At 41.6% G+C, this 25,052-nt stretch overlaps 1 protein-coding gene and 1 long non-coding RNA gene across 8 annotated transcripts in view; one reads left to right on the top strand and one right to left on the bottom strand.

The window, feature by feature from the left end:
* Window positions 1–17,481, bottom strand: part of YIPF1 (Yip1 domain family member 1) — a 36,117-nt gene extending 18,636 nt beyond the window's left edge. For 4 of the 7 annotated variants that reach the window (XR_014235373.1, XM_082358961.1, XM_082358964.1 and 1 more), the window contains exons 1-7: window positions 17,366–17,479; window positions 17,008–17,079; window positions 16,562–16,638; window positions 12,551–12,714; window positions 7,071–7,151; window positions 6,711–6,798; window positions 88–204 (exon numbers count right to left, since the gene is read on the bottom strand). Coding sequence is in view for 6 of the 7 variants with exons in the window: in XM_082358961.1 (XP_082215087.1) it covers window positions 88–204; window positions 6,711–6,798; window positions 7,071–7,151; window positions 12,551–12,714; window positions 16,562–16,592 (481 nt within the window). In the remaining variant the exon portion in view is untranslated. The other 3 variants (XM_082358966.1, XM_082358962.1, XM_082358963.1) reach the window with 3 other exon arrangements.
* Window positions 17,482–17,679: 198 nt separating this feature from the next.
* Window positions 17,680–20,055, top strand: LOC309613528. Its single transcript, XR_014235775.1, has 2 exons — window positions 17,680–18,116; window positions 19,716–20,055. It is a non-coding gene; the product is annotated as an uncharacterized lncRNA (long non-coding RNA).
* The last annotated feature ends 4,997 nt before the right edge of the window (window positions 20,056–25,052 follow it).

Genomic DNA, 25,052 nt, shown 5'->3' with positions numbered 1-25,052 from the left:
CAGACAGGGGTCTAAGAGCTCAGTGGGTAAAAAGAACTCACGGTTACCAACTAACAGCATTCCAAATGAGTCAAGCTATTCACCAACCTTTTCGGAATTCGGGCACATAATGGTATGTCTTCCTTCCCAGATGGATTAAGAAGTTGGAAAGATTCCCACTAATTGCTATGGCAAAGACCAACGTGGCACATATCCAAAAGGGGCCTGCAAAGCAAACCAGAAAATTCAGACACGAAAATGAAGAACCAGCTTTTAGGCTCTCACAAAATAATTTCTTATCTCCCTCACCCTATTCATGTGAGGTGAATATGAATTTTAGATGGAATCTAAAGGGAAGGGAAAATGAATTTTAGATGGAATCAGTACTCGTTTAGTGGGGATTTTCTTTTTTAAAAGGTCAAACATACAACTCAGTAATTAGCTGCCTTAAAGACAAGGGGGATTGAAATGCACAGACCAAAACACCTTCCATGATTAGATGAATAAAGACACTGATTTGCTTATAGTTTCTTTTATTGGAGGATCATCCAAAAAAATTCATGGACATTTTGTTAAACCTTCACCATCAGGATACAGGAAGCAAAGGTTACTTCCTTTACTTAAGTACCAAATGTTAATGCCAGAGAAAAATATTTTAAATCAGATAGGTCCTTTGTTGTCTAAATGGAAGAGTAGGGCAAGCAGAACACTTTAGGAAAGGGTTCATTTAATCTAACAAATCACCGTGTATGTGTATGTGTGTCTTTATTTTTTTCTTTCTTTTTTTAATCAAAAAGTAATACATGCACATAGTTCAGTGTTCAAAAGGCACAAAAAGGGAATATAGAGAAAAGTAAAATTCCTTTCCTCTCTGTTCCCTAGCTATGCATTTTGCTTCCACAGAGCTCACCACTGTAACCAGTTCCTGGTGAATCGTGCCAGAGATTCCTATGCACATATAAGCAAATGCATATTTGTGTGTGTGTGTGTGTGTGTGTGTGTACGCGCTTTATACAAACGCTAACAAGCATATGTATTTCCACCTTATTATGTTCTGGAGACTCTACTATAGCTATTCATAAAAATCAGCTAATTCTTTTTTAGTGATTATAAAAAATTCCACTACGTGGATGAGTGCACCATGCTTTGTAAATCCCTTTCATCATTTCGCTTGATTTCATGAACACCATCTTTGTTTCTCCCCATCTAGAAAAAGGACTATTAGAACAAATACAATTTTTAGATTTAGAGATTTTAATACATTTTATGAATTTCATTTTTCAATTTCACTAATATTCTGCAATATCTTTTGGGATAACTGCAGGCACCTTGACATATAAAATTAAGAAAATTATTGTGTTGGGGGAGATGACTAGCAGAAATGGACAAGCACTTTTCGAAGTCAAGTTGCTTCCTTAAGGTGGGAAAGGGAGCACAAGCACTTGACTGGGAGGCTCCAAAGAGCCACCAACATCAGCTTCCCAAGGAGCGCCATTTACTCACTAGCCTGCAGGCGCTCTGATATAGCCAAGGATTAGGTCCTGTTCACTGTATTATTCTGAGTGACTAACACATAAAATATTTAACAACAACAACAAAAAAACCCCTACAACCAACAACAATAATTTAAAAATCCCCAAAAGCTTTATTGAACAAATGAACAAAACTGACAATGTGTTGTTGATGGGCTGAGACCACCAAAGCATGCGACCACAAGTGGTCAAGATATTATACTACCCGTAACTAGAAAGCAGAGACTATCGGATCCTGTCAGCCATTATTTACTAAATACCTACTATCCTCTGGGCCCTGGGCTGGTGCTGGGGACACAATGATGTGTGACAGACACAGTTGCTGCCTCTGGTGCACTCAGGCACACAGGAAGCCTGGCCTCTAGAGAAACACAACCACCTGCTTGGCCTCTAGAGAAACACAACCACCAGGCCTGCCACAGTGCTTCACTCCGTCTTCTCTCTTCCTCGTTCCTGCCAAATTCCTACTCTAATTATGGGGTGGGGTGGGAGGGAGCGTTAATTTAGTTTGTGCATTTTATGTTATAAAATATTTCTAACATACAGAAAAGCCCAAAACTGATAAAACAAAAACTGGTATACCCATCATGCCTTTTTTTCAAATCTTTCTAATGCTGTCATACTACTTATATCCTTCTACAACATGTTTTTTTTTTTTTTTAATTTATTTATTTTTGGCTGCGTTGGGTCTTCATTGCTGCGCGTGGGCTTTCTCTAGTTGCGGCGAGCGGGGGCTACTCTTCGTTGCGGTGCGCGGGCTTCATTGTGGTGGCTACTCTTGTGGAGCACAGGCTCTAGGCGTGTGGGCTTCAGTAGTTGTGGCACACGGGCTCAGTAGTTGTGGCACGCAGGCTCAGTAGTCGTGGTGCACGGGCTTAGTTGCCCTGCGGCATGTGGGATCTTCCCAGACCAGGGCTTGAACCCATGTCCCCTGCATTGGCAGGTGGATTCTTAACCACTGTGCTACCAGGGAAGCCCGCTTTTTTTTTTTTTTTTAATTGACTATCGTTCTGAGATGTATCCATGTTGATGCTTATAGATCACATTCATTTCTAAAACCTACAGAATTCCGTATATGAACACACCATAATTTACTGATCCATTCTCCTGCTGATGAATATTTTGGTCATTTCTAAATATTTGCTATTACAAGCAATGCTGAGGCAATGAATAATAATCTTCTTCTACATGCCTTCTTGTATATATGTGAGTTTCTCTAAGACTATTTATCTAGGAATAGAACTAAGTTGTAGGGTATGAGCATCTTCAAACTGCTCCAATTTGTGGCACCAGTTACCTACCCACCCACATTATACAAAAGTTCCCCTTGCTCCACATCCTTGGCAACAGTTGGTATCAATGTTTATGAAAAGCTGACTTAGAGTAGGTCATTCCTCTGTTCAGACCCTTCGATGGCATCTCACTCAAGCAAAAGCCAAAGTCTTCACTTGCTTACAAGACCCTACATGATGTGCCCCTCCACACTGTCCCTCTGACCTCAGCCACTAGACACCCTTGTTCACTTTGGTCCAGTCACACTAGACTCTTCACTGTTCTTTGAGCACATGAGGCAAGTTCCTGCCCTAGGGCCTTTGCACGTGCTGAGCTCTCTGTTTCAAATGCTCTTCCCTGAGATACCTATACGTATTGCTCCCAATTCCTTCTGGTATTTACTCAAATAAATTTAAATTTTTTTTAAATTTCAAATCCACCCACCTATGCAAACACTTACTGTCTTTCTTCTCTGCTTTTAAATTTTCTCCTTAGCATTTCTCACTAGCACACTATGTATTGATATTTTACCTATTTTCTTTGTCTATTGTTAAACTTAGATTATAAACTCCCTCAGGGCAGGGATTTTTGTCTGTGTTATTTACTACTGTACCTCCAATGCCTAGAAGAGTAAGTGTTCCGTGTTTGCTGAATTAACCGAATGAATGAATGAAGACAAGCCAATTTGTATGCTTGCTAAAATAATGGACATAAATAATATCCTGTTTAAATTTTTATTTCAGGTAGGGATAAATATCTTTTCATATATTTATTGGCCATTTGGGTTTCCTTTTCTGTGAATTGCTCATTTTCCCCCAGAACTTATACTTGGTTTTATTCTCATAATCGGTAGGCATCCTACATGTACGCTTGCTTTGCATCCTTTGTGGGTTATGTGCATTGAAATATTATCTCTGGTCTGTGGTTTATTTATTTATTTTTTAAGTTTTTACCTTGCTTATGGTTTATTTTGTGGTGTAGAAATTTTTATTTATTTTTTTGGCTGTGTTAGGTCTTCGTTGCCGTGCACGGGCTTTCTCTAGTTGCGGTGAGCGGGGGCTACTCTTCGCTGTGGTGCGCGGGCTTCTCATTGTCGTGGCTTCTCTTGTTGCGGAGCACGAGCCCTAGGCACGCAGGCTTCAGTAGTTGTGGCAGGTAGGCTCAGTAGTTGTGGCTTGCGGGCTCTAGAGCTCAGGCTCAGTAGCTGTGGCGCACGGGCTTAGCTGCTCCGCGGCATGTGGGATCTTCCCGGGCCAGGGCTCGAACCCGTGTCCCTTGCATTGGCAGGCAGATTCTTAACCACTGCACTACCAGGGAAGCCCAGAAATTTTAAATTTTAGTTTAAATGTAGTCAAATTCATCAGTCTTTCCCTCAGATTCTGCAGACTGGCTCTTCTGTCATCTTGTTCCTGACCACTTTCCTCCAACCCACCCCACGAGGCCCAGCCCTCTCTGCTAGAAAACACTTTACCGACATTGTACCTTCTTTTTTTAACCAGGTCTATGGGCTCGTGAGGTTAATAGTGTTGTGGGAAGAAGGATGCTTTGGGTTCATATCCTGGCCTTGTCACGAGAGACAGCCAAACACAGTGATGAAGAATATGGATTATGAGCTACGGTGCTGATTTGAATCCTCCGCCACTTACTAGCTGCGTGATCTTAGGCCAGTTGCTAGACTTCTATGCGACACAGTGTCCTCATCTATACAATGGGGATAATAATAGTACCTACCTCATAAAGTTGGGGTCATTATGAGGATTACATGAGTTAATACAGGTTCTTCCCTAATAACAGTGTCTGGCATATATCAAGCATTCTATGTGTGTTTGCTATTATTATTGTTGTTGTTGTTGTTGTTGCTAACTCTGTGACTATGGGCAGGCTGTCCTCCCCAAACCTCAATTTTTCTCTTTTGTAAGATAAGGCTACCTTGGAGCGTGGGAAATAAAACAGTGTAACACAGTAAAACAGTGCTGAACTCCATGCTTGGCACCTGTTAGGTGCTCAACAAATGCTGGGTCCCTCTCTTCTTTCTCCTTGGGGGTGGAGATCATGACTTTATCTTTGAATCCTCAGTCTCCAGCACAAAATAAGGCGCTCAAAAACTGTTTGAGTACCTACTCTGCGCCAAGCCCTCTGCCAGGTGCTGATGACGTGGATTCCTCAGACACAGAGTCTGCTTCTCAAGAAGTTCTCAGGCTAGAAGTAAGGATGAATGAGAGAGCTAGAAAGAAATGCCACCTTGGCAACCTTTAGCTGAGAGGCCTGGGCCAAGGCAATGGTTTTCACACTATGCTCACCGGAGCTCCAGGAATTCCATGGACATCTGGATGGAACTTCCGTGTCTGTCCCTGAGGGAGGAAGCTGAGTGGAAGGGAGACTTTCCTCAACCTCCATCAGAGCTGCTCCACTTTGACTGGTTTTAAATATTGGACATCTGTGCCATTTGATGAAAAGGTTCTGTAGCTTAAAAACACCAGTCTAATAGAATAAATGGGGGCTTTTACATAAAACTAAACTAGGAGCTAGTTCTACTTTTTTTTTGGGGGGGCCATGCTGTGCGACTTGTGGGATCTTAGTTCCAGGAACTGAACCCATGGCCCCTGCAGTGGAAGCTCGGAGTCCTAACCACTGGACCACCAGGGAATTCCCTACTTTTAGTTTTTAACTGATGTATAGTTGATTTACAATATTACATAAGTTTCAAGTGTACAACACAGTGAGTCACAATTTTTAAAGGTTACATTCCATTTATCGTTATTATAAAATATTCGCTATATTCCCTGTGCTGCATAGTATATCCTTATAGCTTATTTATTTTACACTTAACTAGTTTGTACCTCTTAATCCCCTACCCCTTATCTTGCCCCTCCTCCCTTCCCTCTACCCACTGGTGACTACTAGTTTGTTCTCTATATCTGTGAGTCTGTATCTTTTTTGTTAGATTCACTAGTTTGTTTTAGTGTTTAGATTCCACATATAAGCGATATCATACAGCATTTGTCTTTCACTGTCTGACATATTTCACTAAGCATTAACACCCTCCAAGTTCATCCATGATGTTGCAAATCCCAGTTTTAGTTTTCTCACATGGAAAACAGGGATAAGAGCACTTAATACATAGCCTTGTTGAAAAGGATTAAAGAGTGTATGTAGTGATTGGCACACAATAGATTCTCCTGAATTCCTTTTCCTTTTATAATCAACAAGTATAATCACTCTAAAACTTAATGTTTAGGATTGAGCATATATATTACTGAACCCCACCGAGCACCAGCTTCCTCTTTTGAAAAATGGGGATAATAATACCTACCCAAAGGTTGATGCAAGACTTAAGTGTGCCCGCGTGCACCAAGTCTTTCGTACAGCACCTGCACACAGAAACACTCAGAGCCGCTGGCTCTCTTCTCCCCTCAAACACAGGCCACCCTTGTTGGAACCCTTTCCTTCAGGATCACTGGATGGACCTCTGACCCCTTCTCGGATAGCACGGAGGTTGGAATGACATTACCCCTTGGCCCATCCTCTTACAGACTTTCAAGGGGAAGCCAGCCTGTGCAGAGCTGGAACTCAGCACATCATGAATAAGCGTGAGAGAAGCTCCTCCACACTCACCCCTACCACGAAATCCTCTAAAATTAAAATCAACAATCTCCTCTTACACAAGTGACTTAATTTGTCTTGAATTTGTAATGTCATTTGAAGACTTTCAAAGGACATACTATTACTTGTCATCAGGGCATTAAGAGAACATACAATTGCATTTTCTCCAAATTCTTTGCAACAGTTGCTACCAAAGCTCAGAAGAGTCAAATAAAACACTGCATGCCCCACCAGCAGTGCGCTTCTCCCACTTTCCAGGCAACCCGCACACTCACCTGAGCTTAGCTGGGACACGGAAAAGAATCAAAACAGCACTACACATACCATAGAGATCTGGGTTGCTGCGGATATACAACCTCACAAAGTTTTTTCCTGGTATTGGCAAAAGAGACCCCTTTATTCTGTCAAAGACCTGCAAAACAGCACAGCAGTAAGTCTACTGAAGATGTTTTTCTTGAAGTTTAATAAGTTTGCACTGCAAAATTGAAACTCAGTGATTAGAGCTTTTATTATTTATTTAGTATTTTTTTATTATTTCATTTAGTATTTTCAAATGCTAATTGATCTTTTACTTTTGAAGACCATATCCAGTATACAAAACCTTTCACATCACTCGACTGTTTAACCATAGAAGAAACAAGTCTGCATTATACGCCAAAAGAAAGGTAAAACTGGTTTACAAACCTGGTAAGTGTCTACATCAAAGAATGTCTGATAGTATTCAAATGTCCAGAAGGGGGAGCTTTTCTTCTGTCCAGCAAGTAACTGTCAGAGGTTAAAATAAAAAACATAATGAACACAGAAGCAATTTCCTTATTCTAGCTACCCAGAGAAAGAGAAAGAGAAAGAGAGAGGGTCTAATGGAAAATCAAGATGTACGAAAGACCAAACTCTTCTGCATTCATCAATCAATTTTACCATAGCCATGCCCAACTCTCAGCCTGACATAAAAGCATCAGTTCTGAAGACACACCAAAAGGTTTCAAATCCTGGTCCCTCCACTAGGGGATGGCTTCATCAAATCACTAGACTCATCTCAGTCTTCCTTATCTAAAAAGTACAGGTGGGCTTCCCTGGTGGTGCAGTGGTTGAGAATCTGCCTGCTAATGCAGGGGACACGGGTTCGAGCCCTGGTCTGGGAAGATCCCACATGCCGCGGAGCAACTGGGCCCGTGAGCCACAACTACTGAGCCTGCGCGTCTGGAGCCTGTGCTCCACAGCAAGAGAGGCCGCAACAGTGAGAGGCCCGCGCACCGCGATGAGGAGTGGCCCCTGCTCGCCGCAACTAGGGAAAGCCCTCGCACAGAAACGAAGACCCAACACAGCCAATAAATAAATAACTAAAAGTCATTTGTGAGACAAATATTTAAAAAGTACATGTAACAAGATCTACCTTATAGGATAATAGGAAGGATTAGCTTAATTACTATGCAAAACAACATATATATGTATATACACACACACAAACATGTACCTACAGAAGGCAGTCAGTGTAAATATCTTTTCCCCTTCCTCCACTTCAACATCCTCACTACTATCAGCACCTGAATTCTCAAAAATCTGATACACTGACTCACTCTGAAGAATTAAAAACTTAAAATATACTGCTCTAACAAAAAACCAAAATTCTTATTTAGAAGAGGCGCACTAGGAGGGCCATGCCTGTACCAAGAGCACAGCTCTCTACAGAAGAATGCATGCCCCATGCCAGGAACTGTGACTGCCATCCCCAGTTATCTGAAGAGGATTCATACAGCAAAAAGTACAGATGCACTCTAAGGACCTTTGCAAGACGAGGGAAGTTACTATAGGCAGATATTTTTTGTTCACTATACAGGAAAAACTTTCCACCATTAAAGTTTTCCAAAAGTGGTAGGGGCTGCTTTACATGGTCATGAGCAGCCTGCTCCTAGAGGTATTCAAGTGCTGTCTTTCTGACATACCACGGACAGCATTAATATCTTGAGAGGGAAGCTGAAATACAGTAAGTCCCCTATATACGTACAAGTTCCATGCCGAGAGTGCGTTTGGAAATCCAATTTGTTCCTAAGTCCAACAAAGTTAGCCTAGGTACCCAACTAACACAATCAGCTATATAGTACTGCACTGTAATAGGTTTATAATACTTTTCACACAAATAACACATGAAAAACAAACAAAATATAAAGAAAACCTTTTTAATCTTACAGTACAATACCTTGAAAAGTACAGTAGTACAGTATAACAGCTGGCATACAGGGCCTGGCATTGAGTGAACAGGCAAGAAGAGTTACTGACTGGAGGAGGGAGAGGAGGTGGGAGATGGTAGAGCTGAAGGATTGTCAGCAACAGGACACGGAGGTCACGGTGCAATTTCACTCACGCCTGCCACTGATGGCACAGGTTCTGGTTCCTTGCTGGATTCAATTCTATCTACCCTCCTAAAAAAACGATCCAGTGATGTCTGGGTAGTACTGTACCAGCTATATCACCACTGCTTTTACGCTTGCTTCTGGACATCCTGGGCTTGAAATAAAGATACTGTACTCTATACAGTACTGTACAGTAAAGTTCACAAAAGCACAAACACTTGTAGAGGATGCGCACATGTGACAATGTACGCCAGACACATGAACTAACTTACACAATTGGACATGCGAACACACGTTCGAATCTTTGAAAGTTTGCAACTTGAAGGTTCGTATGTAGGGGACTTAACTGTAGAGGAAACTGTAGATTCTTTCCAACTCTAATATTGCAAGATACTGAACACCAGAGACCCATGTTCCATAAGCTAGGTCAAGAAATTCTGTCACTATCATAGAATATTGGTAACCTCTTCCTGATTCCCTGACGAAATTAAGATAATGGATAAAATGTTTTCAGTTTTAAGATTTTTTTCCCCCATACATTTCTTCTTAAACTTTTGATGGCTGCTGTTGTTCAGTGTGATGGTAAATTTTATGTGTCAACTTGGCTGGGCCATGATGCCCAGATATTTGATCAAACATTGTTCTGGATGTTTCTGTAAGGGTGTTTTTGGATGAGCTTTACATTTAAATTGGTGGACTTTTTGAATAAAGCAGATTGCCCTCCATAATGTGGGTGGACCACAGCCAATCAGGTGAAGGCCTGAATAGAACCAAAGGCTGACCCCCTGAGCAAGAGGGACTCCTCCAGCAGATGCCCTAAGACTTCATCTGCAATATCAGCTCTTCCTAGTTCTCCAGCACGATGCCTTTGGATTCAAATTCTCTTTCCTGAGTCTCCAGCCTGCCAGCATCCTCCATCAGATTTTGGACTCACCAAGCAACCACAATCATGTGAACCAATTTTAAAAAAAGTAAATCTCTTTCTCTACATATACATATCCTATCGATCTATTTCTCTGGAGAACCGTAACTAATTAATACACTCAGTTATACTAAAAATCATTCCTGTATCCTGAGGGTGCCAACAACTTTGATAAGCACTTAACATACACTACTCTAATACAGAGGGACTCAGAGTGCCTTGGTTTAAAGTTCCGTCTGCACCTGCCAGTTGTGTGTCCTGGGGCAAGTCACTTAAATTCTGTGCCTCAGGTTTCTCATTTACAAAATGAAGCTAAGAATAGTTCCTTGCATATAGGGTTGTTTTAAGGATTAAATGAGATGATCCAAGTGAGGAACTTTAAATAGTACCTGGCAGCTATTAAACACTAAATAAATATTAGCTGTTGTGATGATAATGATGACAATAGTCAGTATACTATTTTCTTATATTTCCGATGAGGAAATCCAGGTTTAGGGAAATTAAAGTACCTTACCCAAGACCACAGAGCTATTACTACTGGCCAGACCTGGATTCAAACTCAGGGTCCTAAGTCTGAGCTCTTGCCACAATATCTAGTATACAATGCTATTTAATTTGACATACACTTTGGTACTTATTTTGATATTTCATGGAGTTCCACGAAGAGCACTTGCTGGGAGCATTTAATCCATTTACATTCAAGGTAATTATCGATATGTATGTTCCTATTCCCATTTTCTTAAATGTTTTGGGTTTGTTATTGTAGGTGTTTTCCTTCTCTTGTGTTTCTTGCCTAGAGAAGTTCCTTTAGCATTTGTTGTAAAGCTGGTTTGGTGGTGCTGAACTCTCTCAGCTTTTGCTTGTCTGTAAAGGTTTTAATTTCTCCATCACATCTGAATGAGATCCTTGCTGGGTAGAGTAATCTTGGTTGTAGGTTTTTCTCCTTCATCACTTTAAGTATATCCTGCCACTCCCTTCTGGCTTGCAGAGTTTCTGCTGAAAGATCAGATGTTAACCTTATGCGGATTCCCTTGTGTGTTATTTGTTGTTTTTCCCTTGCTGCTTTTAATATGTTTTCTTTATATTTAATTTTTGACAGTTTGATTAATATGTGTCTTGGCGTGTTTCTCCTTGGGTTTATCCTGTATGGGACTCTCTGTGCTTCCTGGACTTGATTAACTATTTCCTTTCCCATATTAGGGAAGTTTTCAACTATAATCTCTTCAAATATTTTCTCAGTCCCTTTCTTTTTCTCTTCTTCTTCTGGGACCCCTATAATTCGAATGTTGGTGCGTTTAATGTTGTCCCAGAGGTCTCTGAGACTGTCCTCAGTTCTTTTCATTCTTTTTTCTTTATCCTGCTCTGCAGTAGTTATTTCCACCATTTTATCTTCCAGGTCACTTATCCTTTCTTCTGCCTCAGTTATTCTGCTATTGATCCCATCTAGAGTATTTTTAATTTCATTTATTGTGTTTTTCATCGTTGCTTGGTTCCTCTTTAGTTCTTCTACGTCCTTGTTAAATGTTTCTTGCATTTTGTCTATTCTATTTCCAAGATTTTGGATCATCCTTACTATCATTATTCTGAATTCTTTTTCAGGTAGACTACCTATTTTTTTCAGGTAGACTACCTATTTTTCAGGTAGACTACCTATTTTTTCAGGTAGACTACCTATTAGCACTTGCCACTCCACTGTTTCATGAGCCTGTGAACACACTGCTATAAATTGAGTACTCCTCTGGTGAATCACGATCATGTTCCATTTATAAAATATTACTAGAAATACTGTTTTTCTGGAATGCACCAACAGTGTACATGGCAGTAAATTTTTGTGATCAAAAACAGCTCTGATATTCAAAATTCAACCAGATGCAGAAACCTAGAACTCTCCATAGAATCCTCCCTCTCTTCCTCACCCCTTTTCCACCAAGTCCTACTGAGCCCATCTGCTAAACATCTGTATCCAGTTCTAGTTCAGGCCACTTCACCAGTCTCCTACCTGGTTTTCTGGCCTCTAGTCCGTCTCCCACCAATTCATACTCCACAGGGCCACTGTATCTTAAATATCTTTAAACGTATCTGGTCATATTGTTTAAAATCTTTCAATGGCTCCCAACAGTTTTCAGAATACAATTCATACTCAGAGGGTTGAGTCCTTGCCTATTTGTGAGCCTCATCTCCTGTCTTCACCTATATTTTGCTCCCAACGTCCATGAAGATGGAAGATGTGCTTTCTGTACCATGTTCTTTCATGCCTCTGTGACTTCACCGAAACTGTTCCCTTTGCCCAGATCACCCTTCCACACCTTCTTCCCAGGTTCACCTATTCTTTCAACAAGATTCAGTTTAAGTGTCACTGCCTCCAGGAAGCCTTCCGTAACCCCCTTCTCTCTGCTCCCACAACCCCAGCGTGCTTCCCATGGGTAACAATGGTCTGTTTGCTTGTCTGTTTCTCCCCCAAGGCAGATTTACCTTGATTTACATGATTTACCTTCGTGTTGCCACTGCTTGGCATTCTACCTGGCACACAGGAGACAGTGAATAAATGCATGAACGAGGTTTTTAGAAGTTAAAAGAGTAAGCTGGGACGAAGTGAGATAGTGGCATAGACTTATATACACTACCAAATGTAAAACAGATAGCTAGTAGGAAGCAGCCGCATAGCACAAGGAGATCAGCTCAGTGCTCTGTGACCACCTAGAGGGATGGGATAGGGTGGGTGGGAGGGAGATGCAAGAGGGAGGAGATATGGGGATATATGTATATGTATAGCTGATTCACTTTGTTATAAAGCAGAAACTAACACACCATTGTAAAGCAATTATACTCCAATAAAGATGTTAAAAAAAAAAAGTTAAAAGAAAAAAACAATTTAAAAGACAAGTTCAAACCTCAGTTTTGTCAGAGTCATCATTTCCTAGTAACTCATCATCCTCTTCTCTCCTTGAGCCTCCTGGGGGTCCTGGCTGGTGTTTTGGGGTTTCACCAGGATCCTCGATGCTTATTGTGGTGGCATCTGGGTTTGCTGCTAGAGAAGTGGCTGTATCACCAAATTCTGAAATCAGTTATAGTACAAGGGTATCAATGACCTTACCCACACTGGAAATGCCATACTTTTAAATTTAAAGACAAGCTGTTACAACCTCAGCTTTGCTATAGACCCTATCTGAGACAAGTGGCAAAAGGCTCTGAAAAAAATCTCATCTAGAAATCAAGCTGACAAAGAAAAATAATTATGAAAACAACAGAATTTGAAGTCAGACCTGAATTTTAGTCCTGGCTCAGTTACTTACTAAGTATTCAAGCCTGAGTAAGTAACTTAACCTCTATAAGCTTCAGTGTTCTCATCTATACGATGGGGAGAATAATATTTATTTTCAGGAATTTTGGGAAAGTTAGGAATATTACTTAAGTAAAGCCCTTAGCAGAGTGCCTGGCCCATAGCAAGTAACCAATCTAACCCTCTCTTCTTTGATTCAAGTTCAAAAAAACTTAATGGAAGTTATTTTTTCCAGTAAGTCCTATGTAATCACTACAGAAAACACAAGGACAAAAATGAAAGTAGAAACAACAGAATAAAAATCACTCTTAGTCCCATCCACATAAAAAGCAAACACTATTAACTTTTGGTATATTTCCTTTTCTCTATAGAGTAGATGCATGCCAGTGATGATCATTCACTCAACAAATATTTACTGCGTGCCTACAGTGTACCAAGTACTGATTTAGGATGTGACAGTACTATGTAAACAATGTTGTACCCTGCTCCATCTGCCAGGGATTATATAAAAAATTTTTTTTTCATATTATATCAGTCTTTAAAATGATCAGTTACGTGGCTACATAACAGTTCATCAGCTGGAGGTGGGAACAGTAGGAGAGAGACACCACAAGTTAACACAATTATTCCACTGTTATTGGATGTTTGGGTGCTTCTCGTTTTTCATTAGTACAAATAACACTGTAAGGAGCATCTGTGAGGAGGAAGCTTTTGGGGTTATTGCCTTAGTATGAACACTATCAGTGTGATCACCAGGTCAAAGGGTGCAGACCATTTTTAAGGCTCTTGAGCCATACTGCTAAACTGTTCTCCAAAAGAACCTCACCTATTCATGTCCACCAGCAATGATTGTGACTTCCTGTCCCTGGGCATCCTAACAAACTTTATTTAGCCGCTCTTAGATAAAATTTAGGGCAGCTGTGGAATTTGGCAGGACTCAGGAAGGATGCCAGCAGGGCACCACTGTAACACTACAATCATGGCAGTAGGATGGGGCTCTTGGATAACTGAGCCCAATCTTACTGCCTTTCAGCTACGCAAATAGTTTTATGGAGAGAATTAAAGTGACTGAAATTAATAAGGTGGCTGATCTGTAACAATTACTCAAGCTTCAGTCTCCCATGTTTTGGCAGCATGAGGCTCTGGAATGAGAGGGTCCTCGTTTAAGATAAGACTCTAGCACTCCATGACCTTGGGCAAATCACTCCATATCTCTGAGTCTCTGTTTCTTCAACTATAAAAAGTAGATAATACTTATCTCGCAGAGAGATTTTGAGGATGATATGAGATAATAATAAATACTGTTATAGCTATCATTTACTGACTGGACAGGGCACTGACATTTAAAAAGATGGTTATAAGTTTGCCTGAGGGAATCAGTCCAAGGAAGATATATTTAAGTTTCATATTTTAAAAACAGTAGTTTACCAGGGGAAAGGACATGCCAGAAGGAGGAACAGAGAGCGTCACTTTAGAGGTACCAAGTCCAAAGAGGTTCAAGAGATGATAACTCATCTAGCTGATGGGATTAGGAAAGGCTACTTGGAGAAGCTGCCGTATGAGAAGGATGGCCAGAAGCAGGGGGGATGGCATCTCAGGCAAAGGGTATGGGATGAGCAAGACCCAGAAGACAGAAAATGTGTTCCGTGTGTGAAGAACAGCAGATGGAAAGTTTGATTTGAATGTAGGATGTGTGTACCACGCACATGATGACTATTCACATATTCTGCTCTGTATTAGTTATTCTTGTCCATCTCAGTGCCTTGAGGGCAAGATTGGTATGTTTCTTATTTCTGCCACCAACATTATCTGCTCCTACATCCTATGCTGTTTTGCCTCTGTTCCTTTCCTGACACAATGTCTCCCACCTGCAGGGCCCTGAGCTTCACTTTTTCATTTAACACTACCATTTTTCCTCTGAGAAGCTTTCCATGACCCCCGCAGCATCCTGTGTTCTTTTCTAAAGAGCAAAGTCTTTAACATGGTGTATAAAGTCCTGTGTGACTTGGCTCCTGCTTCCTCTCAAACCTCACCTTGTGACAGGCCTCCCCCACCATCTGTGCTCTGGTACATTGGCCTTCTTTTAATTCCTTGGGAAAGAAAATGAAACAGACTTCCTCCCTTATCAAGTACTCTGCACGTGCTGTTCTTTACACGTGAACTATCTTACACTGTACTCCCAGATAGGATGACCAAGGAAGGCCTCTGGAATGAAGTGAGATTTGAGCAGAGCAAGGGAACAAGCCACATGGCTATCTGGACTAAGAATGTCCCAAACAGAAGGATGGCTCAAAAGCCCTAAGCTGTTAGTGTACCTGGCGTCTAGGAGGGACAGTGATGAGGCCCATGTGGGTAGGCAGAGAGAAAGGGCTAGAGTAGCAGGAGATGAAATCAGAGGCAGCGGAGGCCTGGATCATGTAGGGCCTCCTAAGCACAGAAAAGGCTCTGCCTTCCACTCCTAGTGAGATGGGAGCCACTGGAAGATTTAGAAGGAATGACATGATCTGACTTGGTTTTAAAGGACTACTCTGGCTGCAAAATACAGACTGTAGGGGGTAAGAGAGGATGCAGGAAGACCTGAAGGAAGGTAAGGTCTATAATCCAGACATGAGGTGATGGTGACCTTGAGCACGGTGGGAGAGTGGTAGAGGTGGCGAGAAGTGGTCAGATGCTGGTTGTATTTTGCAGATGGAGCTGACAGTATTGGCTGATGAAGTGGATTTCTCTTTAAACATTGTATCTCTTCCTTAGATAGTAGTAAGATAGCGTAGGTTGTGATGCCTGGGGTCAAACCCTGCTTTACTACTTACTATAACCTTTAAGCAAATGACTTAATTTTTCTGTGCTTCAGTTTCCTCATTGGTAAAATAGGGAGAATAAAATAACTATTTCATAAAGTTGACATAAGGAGTAAATGAGTAAATATTTGCAAAGCACTTAGAACACTGCTTGCCATTTAGGAAATACTATACAAGTGTTTACAAGGCAAATGAGCATTTGTCAATCCCCAGGTTAGGTCAGGCTCTGGGTTATGAGTTATGAACTTTTCCTCCAGCACTTTCATAGTTTATAGATATATATTTAAATGATCATTTAACAAATAAATGTCTCCCTCACTAGACTGAGAGCTTCATAAGGGAAGAAACTGTTCAATCTTCTACCCTGGTAACTAGAACAATTGCCTGGTTCATGGTCACACTCATGAGAGATTTATTGACTCAGTGAAGGAATGACCTGATCACATTTCATTATAATTATCTTTTTACACTTTTATCTACTCTAGCAGTGTAAAAAACTTCTCCTTTATCTTTTGATCTCCTGTATCTAGTACAATTCTAAGCACAAAATACATGCTCAATAAATGCGTGTTGAACTAAAGCAAGAACTCTATAAACATTTTCTGTAATCACTGCACTAAATTTATGATATTACCAATCTGAAGGGTTGTTTGGCAAAAAAGAACAGCTGATGTGAACAAATAGAATAACCTGAGTGTGGCAAACATTCTTTTACCAAGATGTCTGAAATAATCTTCTTTAATATATGCACCAGCATAGCAACGGAAGTTCTGCTGTGACTACAGAAATACTGATCATAAAAGGGGGGCACCCAATGGATGTACCTTCAAACCGCAAGTCATCTACAGCTGCCATTCAGCCAAGGGTCTTCTCCCAATTATTAGGAAGATAATTTAGAGGTCTAAAAAGGAAAAATAAATAAATTTCATACGATAACATAAAAAAAAATCTACAAACGAATCTTATTTCAGCGTTAGAAATGGTACTGCTTTCCCTTGCGTCCTTTTTTAGTGGGATCCGATAGGTTTATATAAAGATAACCATTTAGCATCAGATACTATTAAAACTGTTATAAAAAAACTAATGGTGGGGGGCTCCATTGGTTCCATGCAATCTCACTGTGTGGGTGTTTAAGGGCCAGGTGCAGCCTGGAGATGAAAGGATGAGGAAGGGGAGGCTGGGATTTGAGAGGTGGCTATGAGGGCAGTGGAGAGCAAAGGCAGTCAGCCTAGCCAGTGGTTAAGGGCACAGGCTCTGGAGTAGAACAGACCTGGGTTTGATTCCCGATTCTGCTGCTTCTGGCCGTAAGACTGTGGGCTCCTGGGGGCCTCAATTTCCTCATCTGTAAAATGGGTTCATAATTGTACCTACTCACACGATGTTGGGTACCATTAACTGAGGCAAGTAAGTGTAAGGCGCTTAGTGCACAGCGAAGCAATTAGTAGGCGCTGGAGTGATGGGGACCCTACACCCTGGGGCACCGTGAGTCCAGGACGGTCTGGGAAAGAGCTGCCCAAGAAGCACGTACAGTGTTTTAGGAGGAGAAGCTGGGCCGCAGCGGCCCGGGTGGGCAGGAGATCCCGAGCTCCCTCAGTCCCAGGCCGGCCCCACAGACCCCGCGGCCTCACCTCGGGGGGCTCGGCGTCCAGCTGGTGCCGGGAAGCCTCGGGCCTCAGATTCTCCGCGCAGGTTCTGGTCCCGCCGAGTTGCCGGAAACCGGAGATCCGGGGGCCAGACCTTCTCCACCTCCTCCGGGCAGAGCCCCGCCTCCTTAAAAAGACAGCAGCTCCCGGAGACGCCTCTTCCCGAGACCTCAGCGGGCGACTGCATCCAAAGCTCGCTCCCTCCGCGGCCCCTCGAAGGGCGAGGCTTCGGCTCTTAAAGAGGCGGGTGGCGCCGGGCGGACCAGTGGGGATGTGGAGAGGGTCCGCCTCGGCTCGCCTCGCTCCGGGGGTGGGGGGGCGCAGAGAATTCTCTGGAGAGTGGGGTTTATTTTATGTTTGGTTATACCTCTTTTCTTGTTGAAATATAAAGTAGCGTGACGGAAGACGATTGTGAAAAGGAAAAAATGTCATCAATCCCCCCATTCTTTTTTGGCCATAAAAATTTAATTAACCAGTGAGGGAGAACGAGTCAATTAGTTTTTGAGTGTTGAATCAGTGATCTGGGGAAGGATGATGTCTGTTCCTAGGGACACCCCCGTAAGTGTGGTAATTTGTTCCTTCACTCCTGCGAAGGTCTACCTTATGCCCTTGGGGCAGTGAGGGGTGGCTGGGGATTGGCCTCACTCTCCGCTCTGTCCCCGCCTCGGCATCTGACCACCACCTTGACTACAGCAGGGGCCCAGTAAACGACGGTGAAGTTGCACTGAGTGAGCCGGTGAGAAACATTTTGCCCCGCCGCCAGTCTTTGCTTGGTTATCACCTACACATCCCTCCAGATGTCGGTACCCTTTCCTCCTCCTAGGGAAAGCCTGCCTTCGCCTCCCAGGACTTCTTTTGCGCCCATAGTCCCCTGTGCTTGCTTAAACCGTGGCAGTTGTTATTGTTTGCCCATCTTTGCCGGCGTGGGAGTGCTTTGGGGGGAAGGATCAGGAATGACTCTGGTCTCCAGGTCCTCAAGGCAGCCCAGAACCAGGGACACGATAGTTGCTCACTGAAGGTTAATTGTAGAGCGATCAAGTTCCGGCTGTCTGAGCAGCATAAGCCAAATTCACTGCCTACACAAGGTGGAACTTTTGACTTTGGCCTCACCACACTGGGTCCTTATGGTCAATCGGAATGGCTTATTACATCTGGCTAATAAAATAGTTAAACACATACGGAGCGTATTTATTGAACTGACATTGTGATCAGGCTTTATACATGCAGATCTCTAATTCTCAGAACAATCCAGCAAGCTTGAGGTGATTATCCTCATTTTATAAAGAGAAAGCTGAGGTTAGCGTATGTATGTGCAGGGTACTTTGGTTGAATGTACCAGGAATGAATTGCAACGCACAAATTCGGTGTGCAAATGTATCAAACACTTCTTATGCCCCATGGCAGATCCTCTTGGCTTCATTATCTGCTTATTTCACCACCACTGATCTTATTCCAGCTGCAGCAGCTATAACCTAAGTGAGCTTCACCTCAAGTCCATAACTCAGGCTTCTCGCTTTCTGCATCAGGGCTTGTGTCTTGATACCTTGGGATTAAGGGACTGCTGGAACCGTTCAGCACTGGGACAGGTGCAAGCCAGAAGTGCAGAAGTGGGGAGCAGTCAATGCCTCATGGGACAAATCTTTGACCAATGGAGTCAGTAACTGATGAATACATGCTTTCTCTCTTTTTCCCCTCAGACTCTCCTCAGATATTTCATACAGCTTTCAAACTGTCTTGCAGGATCAAACAACCAAATGCCTTTGGAAGTGGCCAATTTGACTAGATAATTCTTTGTAGAGCACCCTCAACAAAGAATTGCACCCTTGCACTGGCTCTCCTTCCTCCCCTCCCCCATTGCATTGCAATGCACCCTTGCAGTGGCTCTCCTTTCTCCTCTGTTTTACAACTCCTGTCCTTCACTCCTGATCCTTGGACTCACACTTGCCAGTAAAGTACTCACATGAGATGAGGAACTCACACTAAGGCATGTTGATACGAAGAGTGGCCCCAGAAAGCAGCTCTCAGGATGGAATTTTGGAACCGGGCTGCTCACCAGTCAGATGGCAACAACAGCCCCATTGCTAGTGATAAGTGTGTGTGTGTCGGGGGGCGGGGGGGCGGTGATAACACCTAGACTATATATTTCTTCTCTTGGAAACAGAAGTAAAAGTTTTATTGATATATTAATTATAATGATATGTAAGTTTTGGCTCAAAACGAGACAAGAATCAAAGATAACTATACCGGTTTAACTAAAACAGCAATTCTCAAAGGGGGACTATTTTGCTCCCAGGGATATTTGGCAATATCTGAAGACATTTTTTTTTTTTTAAAGAATTTTATTGGGATTTCCCTGGTGGCGCAGTGGTTAGGAATCCGCCTGCCAATGCAGGGGACACAGGTTCGATCCCTGGTCAGGGAAGATCCCACATGCTGTGGAGCAACTAAGCCCGTGAGCCACAACTACTGAGCCGGCACTCCAGAGCTCACACGCCGCAACTGCTGAAGCCCGCACCCTCTAGTGCCCACGCTCTGCAGGAAGAGAAACCACTGCAATGAGAAGCCCATGCACTGCAGCAAAGAGTAGCCCCCGCTCGCCACAACTAGAGAAAGCCCGCGCACAGCAGCGAAGACCCAATGCAGCAAAAAAAAAAAAAATTAAAAAATAAAAACCATCATTCACTTAAAAAAAAAAATTTTATTGGAGTATAGTTGATTTACAATGTTGTGTTAGTTTCAGGTGTACAGCAAAGTGATTCAGCTACATATATATATATATATATATATATATATATATATATATATTCATCTTTTTCAGATTCTTTTCCCATATGGGTTATTACAGAATATTGAGTAGAGTTCCCTGTGCTATACAGTAGGTCCTTGTTGGTTATCTGTTTTATATATAGTAGTGTGTGTATGTTAATCCCGAGCTCCTAATTTATCCCTCCCCCGCACGTTTCCCCTTTGGTAACCCTAAGTTTGTTTTCAAAATCTGTGAGTCTGTTTCTGTTTTGTAAAGAAGTTCGTTTATACCATTTTTTTTAGAGTCCACAGATGAGTGATATCATGATATTTGTCTTTCGCTGCCTGACTTATGAAGGCATTTTTGATTGTCATGACTTGTGAGGTGCTACTGGCCAGGGTGCTTCTAAACATCCTACAATGCACAGGATAGCCCTTCTCAACAAAGAATTATCTAGTTCAAAATGTCAATGGTGTCAAGGTTGAAAAACTCTGAGCTCAAAACGTTCATATTTCCTTAACTCATCTGTCCAACTATGGTAAGGAAGGTGAGCCCAGCTGATGATACTAATTAGACCTCTAACTGCTCTGCGAGGGGAATGAACCAGTGAGAGAGAACCCACCCCACCCTCACCTAGATAGAATGGGGGAAGAATGCAGGACGAAGAGAAGCAGAGGAGCAAGCCTTGCTTTGATGGGCAGGGATGGGGGTGAAGGGGACTTTTCATACTGAAAAGTATGAGCCTTGTTAGATGCTGCATGTGATCCTGACGGAGTCCCTTGGCTTTCCGCAGGGGAAAGCTGGTGACCACACAGCTGAGCCATGCTCCAGAAAATGTCTCCAACACCTGCTGAGTGACACCCATCCCAGGGAGAAGGCTGCTGGCCTTTGCATCATCGTCTCAGGTGATGCAGTGTTAGAGAACTGCCACTGATTATTTTGGCAAATGCCCTGTTTTTATAGTGTGAGCTCTGAGTCAGGTCAAATAAAACCAAGACCTGAGAATGGAGCTTTCCAAAGGAGATGTCAGACAAGTCACATAATGACAATTCTCTGTGAATGGGACTTTTTGAAGAGCTCCAAACCTATTCTTCCCCTTCCAGTGGTTACTAAATTGCTAATTTTCGCAACAACCATGGTTGTGAAGCTGTTGTTTTTCAAGGCTACCTTGGAGCAGGGAGAGGGGAATGGGGCTAGAGCAAGTTAAAACACCACAAAGCTCACTGTTCTTACTGAGATTCAGCTGTTTTTATTGAATAGACACTTCTCTGATTATCACAAACCTTTCTTTGATTAATTTACAGAATACCGAAAGAAGTTGATTTTGACAATTTTTGCCAGTGTTCTCATGCTTTTATGAAGGAGTGGGTTTTCAGAGATTCTTACTCTTCCATTCCAGAAGTGCTGCTAATTCATTTACATTAAATGCATTTATTTTTATATGTAGATATTTCAGTCATCTTTTTCACATTAATTACTTCCATTACTTCTTTATATCTTCTTTACCTTTTTTTTTTGTATCTTTATTGGAGTATAATTGCTTTACATTGTTGTGTTAGTTTCTGCTGTACAACAAAGTGAATCAACTATATGTATACATATATCCCCATATCCCCTCCCTCTTGAGCCTCCTTTATCCCACCCCTCTAGGTTGTCAGAAAGCACCGAGCTGATCTCCTTGTGCTATGCAGCAGCTTCCCACTAGCCATCCATTTTACATTTGGTAGTGTATATATGTCAGTGCTACTCTCTCACTTCGTCCCAGTTCCCCCTCCCCCCCCATGTCCTCAAGTCCATTCTCTACGTCTGCGTCTTTGTTCCTGCGCCGCCACTAGGTTCATCAGTACTGCTTTTTTAGATCCCATATGTATGTGTTAGCATATGGTATTTGTTTTTCTTTCTGACTTACTTCACTCTGTATGACAGACTGTAGGTCCATCCACCTCACTACAAATAACTCAATTTCGTTTCTTTTATGGCTGAGTAATATTCCATTGTATATATGTGCCACATCTTCTTTACCCATTCATCTGTCAATGGACATTTAAGTTGCTTCCATGTCCTGGCTATTGTAAATAGTGCTGCAATGAACATTGTGGTACATGTATCTTTTTTTTTTTTTTTTTAGTTTTTGGGCCGCGCTGTGCGGCATGCAGGATCTTACTTCCCCGACCAGGGATCGAACCTGCGCTTCCTGCAGTGGGAGCGCAGAGTCTTAACCCCTGGACCGCCAGGGAAGTCCCCTACATGTATCTTTTTGAATTATGGTTTTCTCAGGGTATATGCCCAGTAGTGGAATTACTGGGTCATATGGTAGTTCTATTTTTAGTTTTTTAAGGAAACTCCATACTGTTCTCCATAGTGGCTGTATCAATTTACATTCCCACCAACAGTGCGGGAGGGTTCCCTTCTCTCCACACCCTCTCCAGCATTTATTGTTTGTAGATTTTTGGATGATGGCCATTCTAACTGGTGTGAGGTGATACCTCATTGTGGTTTTGATTCGCATTTCTCTAATGATTAGCGATGTTGAGCATCTTTCCATGTTCTTTCCCTTCTTTCACTAACTATTTTTTTCTTGCTAGTTCAAAGTTATACATCCATTTTATTTTATTTTGGTTGTTGCTTTTAACCCATTTTATTTATTTTTTCCTGTCTGCTTTTTTAAGCTTATTGTTTTATATACATATATATATATATTCACATTGTTGTGTTTATTTTTAATTTTTAAAATTTAATTTTGGCTGCATTGGGTCTTCGTTGCTGTGCGCAGGCTTCCTCTAGTTGTGGTGAGCGGGGGCTACTCTTCATTGTGGTGTGCGGGTTTCTCATTGCTGTGGCCCCTCTTGTTGTGGAGCACGGGCTCTAGGCATGCAGGTTTCAGTAGTTGTGGCATGCGGGCTCAGTAGTTGTGGCTCTAGAGCGCAGGCTTAGTAGTTATGGTGCATGGGCCTAGTTGCCCTGCAGCATGTGGGATCTTCCCGGACCAGGACTCAAACCCGTGTCCCCTGCATTGGCAGGCGGATTCTCAACCACTGCGCCACCAGGGAAGTCCTCCCCCAGTCTTTAATTCAACAACTGTGTATTTGTTTCCTAAAACTTCTATTTGACTCTTTTAAAAATCATTTTGGATAGCCTATTAATGCTTTTTTTGTTTTTAAATCCAGGAAGGCAAATGATTTCATAGCTTACTGGTGGAAGCTGATCTTTGCTATCAGGGTGCCCTGGCACCTATGAGTGCTTTAAACATTTAATACATAGTTATAGCTATTTAAATAGTCTTATTGATAATTCCAATGTCTGAAATTCTTGAGGATCTAAATGTTGTTGTTTCTGCTGATTCTCACTCATGGTGGTTTGCTTCTTTGTGTGTTGATAATATTTGTGAGTTCATATTAGTTTCATCCTAATCTATGTGAATCCTCAATATCTAAATATTTTATCTTTTCTAAAAAGTCCTATTTGGCTCTTTTATCAAAAGTACATGGTCATTTTTGACACCAAGATACAGGTGATACCTCTTCAGAGACAAGTTGCTATTGCATCTTCCAGAAGCCAGGAGACACTGCTGATAGGGGACCACTTTCATATCCTTTGAGGAGTTTCCATCTTAATACAGGAATCTCAGAGTCAGCTCCCCTATTCTACAGCTGATTCAGGGCTTAGTTTCACAACCACAGAGCTGTTATTGGCGCTTCTCAGGGCTGCTCTAACTTTTCTATTTGCCCAGGACTATTTTGCCCAGTTCCCTATTTTGGTTTTACCCAATGATATTATTTATGTTTATGTATATACATATGTGTGAATGCTTGGAGATATTCCCTTAACTCTTATGAAAGCCGTACATTAAATAGTTATTTCATGGAAAAGCTAACTGTTTAGTGAGCAAAAGTCTGACGTACTGCCAGAAATGAAATTCTCAACTAACCTTTCTGTTACTCAGAATTCCAAAAATGCACAAAAAAGTAAAGAACAATATAATGAAATCCCGTATACCATCATCTATATTTACTTATTGCAATTTTGCTATTGATCCCCCTTTTCCTTCTTTCTTTTTATGGTTTCGTGAGGTCACTTTTAAAACTTAAACACATTTGTTTTGAAGAGAAACTTACATTGACTCCATGAAATGAAAAACCGTGATCTCTTGCCAGTAATAGAATGCAACCATAATAATAAATAAAATGAAAATCAAAGTTATTAAAAATTAATAAAATAAACAATAAGATATAAAAGTAATAATGAATTGATTTATACAAATACATACCTGAAAAGTTTTTCAATGAGAATAAAGGAATAACTTATGATCAATCAGTAATGAAGATATGTATATTAAACTCATTGTTTCTTCATTTAAAATAAGGATTAGTTTCTAGAATAATAACATGATTCTGTCTTTTGGTTTTGATGTTATAGCACCAAGAATCCCAACTCCCAATACATATCTGCAATTGGAAAGGAAGGGCAAAACATATTTAACTACTTTTTAGATTTCAGTTATACATATTTATAACTACTTTGTATTCTAAACAATTGTCAGCTTCCAAAGTGATGGTTGATGTACTGCTGAAAATAACAGAATTACTGGAGTTTTGAAATATTTATGGGCAGCATATGTGTAACATATGTGTAACATGGTGTATCAGAGGTCCATCCCAAGGTCCAGTGATTTGTAGGAGGTCTCAGAGAACTTATCATATAGTCATACTCATAGCTATGCTTTAACAGTGAAAGGATAAAAGAGAAAATCAGCAAAGGGAAAAGGCATATGGGGTCAAAGTCCAGGGAAAACCTGGCATAAGCTTCCAAGAGTTCTCTCCCAGTGGAGTCACACAGGATACACTTAACTCTTCCAGCAACAGCTGTGACAACATGGCTGAAATATCATCTACCAGGGAATCTCATCAGAGAACAATGCCCAAGGTT

Source organism: Balaenoptera borealis (assembly GCF_965194805.1).
Source record: "Balaenoptera borealis genome assembly, chromosome: 1".
Classification (NCBI taxonomy): domain Eukaryota; kingdom Metazoa; phylum Chordata; class Mammalia; order Artiodactyla; family Balaenopteridae; genus Balaenoptera; species Balaenoptera borealis.
Note: the sequence above shows the minus strand (reverse complement) of the source record. Positions and strands in the feature narration are given on the sequence as shown.